Source organism: Nicotiana tomentosiformis, chromosome 1, assembly GCF_000390325.3.
Source record: "Nicotiana tomentosiformis chromosome 1, ASM39032v3, whole genome shotgun sequence".
Taxonomy (NCBI): domain Eukaryota; kingdom Viridiplantae; phylum Streptophyta; class Magnoliopsida; order Solanales; family Solanaceae; genus Nicotiana; species Nicotiana tomentosiformis.
The window spans coordinates 137,257,425-137,263,766 of NC_090812.1; the positions used below are offsets into that span (position 1 = coordinate 137,257,425).

Here is a 6,342-nt window from a genome sequence, read left to right on the forward strand (position 1 = left end):
GTATTGTTTTCCGTATTTCTATTATCTTGTTCCGCTTTTATTATGTTTGGCTTGTCTAGCAAGTGATTTAGGTGCCATCACGACCGCTTGGTAGTTTTGGGTCATGACAAGTTGGTTTCAGATCTCTAGGTTCATAGGTTATACAGGTCATGAGCAAGTTTAGTGGAGTCTTGGAGACCGGTGTAGAGATGTCTATTTTTATCTTCGAGAGGATGTCAAGTTGTTTGGAAAAACATTACTTTCTTCCATTTTTGTTATTAGGCTTTGTTATTTTTAAAGTTTGAATCTTTACTCTTGTATTCTCTCATAGATTATGATGAAACTTTCAGCCAGATCAGATGGATGGGCACCAGTGCGTCCAAGTAGGGCCACTAGAGGCTAGGGCCAAGGTAGGGCCCGCGCTACAGCTAGAGCAGCACCTGTGGAACCACCCATTGCTCCAATGGAGGAGCTGATTCCGGATATTATAGAGCCGGTGGGACCAGCTCAAACACGGGCGGTACCTGTTGCTATGCCTAGTCTCCAGAAGACCTTGGCCCAGATTTTCAGTGTGTACACGAGCTTGGCTCAGGCAGGCATGATATTAGTTGCAACAACTAACTCTCAGGTAGGGGGAGGATCCTAGACTCCCGCAGCCCGTACACCAGAAAAGCTATCTCAGGGTTAGCAGAGACCAGAAATGTTGTCAGTTCAGCCAGTTATTGATGCTCAGGCCGAGGTTGGACCATCACTGACCGATGAGGAGAAGAAGTGGTCGGAGAGATTCCACAGACTCCATCCTCCCAATTCAGCCAAGGAGAGTTAGAGGATGCTTAAGGTTTTCTTGATTAGTGTAACCGGATTCTTTGCACAACGGCCATCATGGACTCCAATGGAGTTGTCTTCACTACTTTTAAGCTCATAGGGCCAACCTACAGGTGGTGGAAGACCAATGAGTTAGGCAGACCAGTTGGTGCACACCACTCATATGGAATCGATTATCGGTTCTTTTCTTAGAGAAGTTTATTCCATGGACTCACAGAGAGGTGTTGATTAGTGAGTAAGAGCATCTACACCATGAAGGCATGACTGTGACCCATTACAAGATGAGCTTCATAGAGTTGGGACACAATGTAACATTTTTGGTGCATGGTGTATTGCTCGAGATCCAAGACGGATGCTACATTTGACTAGGTAGTTGAGATTGCTAGATGCTTGGAGCATGTTCGTATGCTTAAGAGAGAGGAGCGGGAGGCCAAGAGGCCCCGTGGTTTAGGTTGTTTTGGTAATGCCCCATCTAGAGACAAGTAATATCATAGTAGAGGATATTCTTTTAGGCCCGCTCAGGTCGCTCATCAGATTTCGCGTGTTTCATCAGTTAGCCACAACTCATATAGTGCTCGTGCAGTTTAGTCATCATTCAGTACACTTCCGGCAAAGAGTTCTTACCGTTCTTCATCTGCTCAGGGTTCTTCAGGTAGTTATGCAGGTTATTAGGGTCAGTTGAAGGGCCAACAATCTCGTCAGAGGAGGGTTTTTTGAGTGTGGAGACTTGAGTCATCTCAAGGGGGATTTCCCTAGACTTTTGAGTAGTGCACCACAGCAGAGCACAAAGCTTATGGTTCCAACATCAGTAGCTACACCACCCACACGACAAGCTAGGGGTGGGGCTCAGCTTATTTGAGGTTTCCCTAGAGGGGAAGTCTAGTCAGGAGGTGGACAGGCCCATTGCTACACATTTCCTGCCAGACCACAGACACTTTCTTTCGATGTCAGGATCACAGGTATTGTTTCAGTGTGCCACATGGATGCTTTAGTGTTATTTGACCCTGTTTCTCTTACTCTTATGTGTCATCCTATTTTGCTCGTTATCTGGATATGCCTTGTGATTCTCTAAATATTCATGTTCATGTATCTAGACCGGTGGGTCACTCTATCTTGGTAGATCACGTATATCGGTCTTTTGTGGTTACTATAGGGGGTTATGAGACTGGAGTCGATCTTTTGTTGCTCAGCATGGTTGATTTTGAGGTGATAATGGGTATGGATTGGCTATCTCTATACCATGCTATTCTTGATTGTCACGCTAAGACCGTGACGTTAGTAATGCCGGGGTTGCCTAGGTTGGAGTAGAGAGGCACTTGGTCACACTCCTAGTAGAGTGATTTCATATTTAAAGGCTCAACATATAGTTGAGAAGGGGTGTTTGGCGTCTTTGGCCTTCACGAGAGATATTAGTGCAGATACTCTTACTGTTGAGTCAGTTCCAGTAGTGGGGAGTTCTCAGATGTGTTTCCTGCATACCTATCATGCATGCCACCCGATAGGGATATTGATTTTGATATTGATCGGGTGCCGGGCACTTAGCCCATCTCTATTCCACCATATCGTGTGGCACTAGTGGAGATGAAGTAATTTAAGGACCAATTACAGGAATTGCTTGATAAGGGTTTCATCATGCCTAGCATGTCACCTTGGCATGTACCTGTACTATTTCTGAAGAAGAAAGAGGGTTTTATGAGGATGTGCATTGACTACAAGCAGCTGAAAAAGGTTACTATCAAGAACAAGTATCCACTACCGCGTGTTGATGACTTGTTCGACCAACTTCAGGGTGCTAGGGTATTCTCGAAGATTGACTTCATATCGGGGTACCATCAGTTGAAGATCAGGACTTCATATATTCCTAAGAAGGCATTCAAGAATCGTTAGGGGCATTATGAGTTCTTAGTGATGTCTTTAGGGCTGACCAATTCCCTAGCAACATTTATGCACTTGATGAACAACATATTCCAGCCTTATATGGATTCCTTCATCATTGTGTTTATTGATAATATGTTAGTGTATTCACGCAGTCGGGACAAGCATGAGCAACACTTAAGGATCGTGCTCTAGACTTTGAGGGAGAAAAAGCTATATGCTAAATTCTCCAAGTGTGAGTTCTGGCTAGACTCTGTGGAAAATTTGGGTCACGTGGTGTCCAGTGAGAGGATTAAGGTGGATCCGAAGAAAATTGAGGTAGCTCAGAGTTGGCCTAGACTATCTACTTCTATACAGATTTAGATTTTCCTTTGGTTGGCTGGGTATTATCACCGTTTTGTGGAGGTATTTTCATCTATCATAGCCCCATCGACTAAGTTGACGCAAAAGGTGTCCCATCCAGGTGGTCTGATGAGTATGAGGAGAGCTTTTAGAAGCTCTAGACTACCTTAACAACCGCTCCAGTTCTGGTTTTGCCTTCAGGATTAGGTTCTTATACAGTCTATTGTGATGCTTCATAGATCAGCATTGGGTATGTGTTGATGTAGGATGGCAGGGTGATTGGTTATGCTTCATGTCAGTTGAAACCCCATAAGAAGAACTACCCAGTACACAAATTACAGTTAGCAACCATTGTTCACGCACTCTAGATTTAGCGACACTATCTTTATGGCATGTCTTGTGAGGTGTTCACTGATCACAAGAGTCTCCATCATTTATTCTGACCTAAGGATTAGAACATGAGGCAACGGTGGTGGTTAGAGATACTAAAGGACTATGATATTACCATTCTTTATCACCCGGGGAAGGCAAATATGGTGGTCGATGCTTTGAGTAGGAAGGTAGAGAGCATGGGTAGTCTTGCTTTTATACCAGCTGGGGAGAGATCGTTAGCTTTGGATGTTCCGGATTTCGCCAACAGGTTTGTAAGGTTGGATATTTCTGAGCCTAGTAGGGTTCTTACTTGTGTTGTATCACGGTTGTTCTTGTTTGAGCACATCAAGGTGGGTCAATATGATGATCCCTACTTGCTTGGCCTTAGGGACAGCGTGAAGCATGGTCACGCTAAGGAGGTTACCATTGGCGATGATGGGGTGTTGAGGCTTTAGGGGCAGATCTGTGTTGAATGTTGATGTATTGCGGGAGTTGATACTTGAGGAAGCCATAGTTCGTGATACTCTATTCATCCGGGTGCCCTGAAGATGGACCGCGATTTGAGGCAGCACTATTAGTGTCGGAGGATGAAGAAGGATATTATTGAGTATGTTGATCAGTGTTTGAATTGTCAGTAGGTGATGTACGAGCATCAGAGACCGAGTGGTTTGCTTCAGAGGCTTGATATACGGAAGTGGAAGTGGGAGCATATCACTTTAGATTTTGTAGTTAAGCTTCCATGACCTTAAGGAGATTTGATGCGGTATGGTTCATTGTGGATATACTGACCAAGTCTACACACTTAATTCCAGTCATGACTACCTATACTTCAGAGCAGCAAGCTCAGATTTATCTTAGAGAGATTGTTTGCTTTCACGGTGCGGCCGTGTATCTTATCTCGAATCGAGTCATTCAGTTTACGTTGCATTTTTGGAGAGCAGTGCAACATGAGTTGGGCACACAGGTCGAGCTGAGTACAGAATTCTATCCACAGACGGACGGGCAGTCCGAGTGTACGATTCAGATCTTGTTGTGTCATGGTTTTGGGGGTTGGTGGGACTAGTTTTTGTCATTAGTAAAGTTTGCCTACAACAACAACTATCAGTCGAGTATATAGATGGCTCCGTATGAGATCTTATATAGGAGGCGACGTCGTTCTCTAGTTGGTTGGTTTGAGCCTGAAAAGGCTAGGTTGTTAGGCACTGATTTGATCCACTATGCTTTGGAGAAGGTGAAGTTGATTCAGGAGCGACTTCGTACAACACAGTCTAGGCAGAAGAGTTATGCGGATAGGAAAACTCGTGATGTGGCATATATGGTGGGAGAGAAGGTTCTATTAAGCGTTTCACCCATGAATGGTGTGATGAGGTTCGGGAAGAAGCACAAGTTGAGTCCTCGGTATATTTGTCCTTTTGAGGAGCTAGATAAAGTTAGAGAGATGGCCTACAGACTGGCCCTGCCACCTAGGTTATCGGGAGTCCACCATGTGTTTCACGTTTCTATGCTCCAGAGCTACTATAGAGATGCTTCACATGTATTGGACTTCATCATGGTGCAGTTGGATGAGGATTTGATTTATGATATAGTTCCGGTGGCCATATTGGACCAACAAGTTTGAAAGTTGAGGTCGAAGAATATAGAGGTGAAGGTTCATTGGAGAGGTCAGTTGGTCGAGGAGGCTACTTCGGAGACTGAGCATGAGATGCAGAGATGATATCCTTACCTTTTTGATACCCCAAGTATGACTCTAGACTTATTTGAGGATGAACGTTTGCTAAGCGGGGGAGAATGTAACGACCCGACTGGTCGTTTTGAGTATTTTAGCCACGTTTCCCACATTTGATGCTTTACATATGTGTATTTGTGATTATATGGCTTAAAGGGGCGGTTGGTTTAGTTTCGGGGGAGTTTTGGATTGAATCGGGACACTTAGTCTCTTGGTTGGAGGCTTAAGTTATAAGAGTAGATCGGAGTTTGAATTTTGTATAGACAACCCATAAATGGAGTTTTGATGGTTCTAAAAGTCCGTATGGTGATTTTTGACATAGTCGTTGTCCGAATTTTGATTTGGAGTTTCTTAGGTTTGTTTGGTTCTATTTGGCGAAAGTTGGAACGTAAAGGTTTGGAAGGTTCATAAATTTAAGACGGAGTTAATTTTGGGCTCGGATTGTAATTTCGGGAGTTGGAATAGGTCAATTATGTCATTGGGACTTATATGCAAAATTTGAGGTCATTCCAAGTTGTTTAGGCATGTTCGGCATTAGTTGTGAATTTGGAAATTTGGATTAGTTCCTTAGGCTATAATTGAGGTGTGATCTATGGTTTTGACGTTGTTTTTATGTCCTGAGGCCTCGAGTATGTTTGTATTATGTTGGCATTTCAGATTATGTTGGCATTGTTGTGGACTTGTTGAATCTTGTGTTTTCGCATCTGTGGAAGTTTGGGCGCAGATGCGGCCTTGGATTCTCAGGTGCGTGATTTGTCCATGTAGGGGTAGGTTCGCAAATATGGAGATTGTCCACAGAAGCGGATGTGCAGATGTGCTTGGAGGATGGCAGAAGCGGATTTACAGATTCGGCTGGGTGTCCGCAAAAACGGCTGGTCGGGAAGATTAGTGACTTTCACATCTGTGATGGATTTTCTGCAGATGCGATATTTTGGTCCGCAAATGCGGAATCGCTGTTAAGTCTACAATATTTTGAGGGTGTGGTCATTTTCCATTATTTGGGGTTGTGAAGCTCGGCTAGAGGCGATTCTTTGATGGATTGTTAACTACAATTGAAGGGGTAAGTGCACTTTACTTGATTTTTATGTTAGATATTGATTACCCATGGATTATTATATGTGGTTTATGTGAATTAAAGGTTGAAATTTGTGGTTTTTAACTAAAGTTTTGGAGAGTGAAAATTGGTGATTTCGGGGTTGATTTGGACTCGTATTGGAATGGGA

General features: G+C 43.6%; 2 protein-coding genes across 2 annotated transcripts; both read left to right on the forward strand.

Moving 5' to 3' along the window:
- The first annotated feature begins 3,479 nt into the window (after positions 1-3,479).
- Positions 3,480-3,848, forward strand: LOC138910363 (uncharacterized). Its single transcript, XM_070201598.1, has one exon. The coding sequence runs from the start codon at positions 3,480-3,482 to the stop codon at positions 3,846-3,848; it is 369 nt and encodes a 122-aa protein (XP_070057699.1).
- A 662-nt stretch (positions 3,849-4,510) lies between these two features.
- On the forward strand, positions 4,511-5,011 carry LOC138910368 (uncharacterized). Its single transcript, XM_070201604.1, has one exon. The coding sequence runs from the start codon at positions 4,511-4,513 to the stop codon at positions 5,009-5,011; it is 501 nt and encodes a 166-aa protein (XP_070057705.1).
- Positions 5,012-6,342: the final 1,331 nt, after the last annotated feature.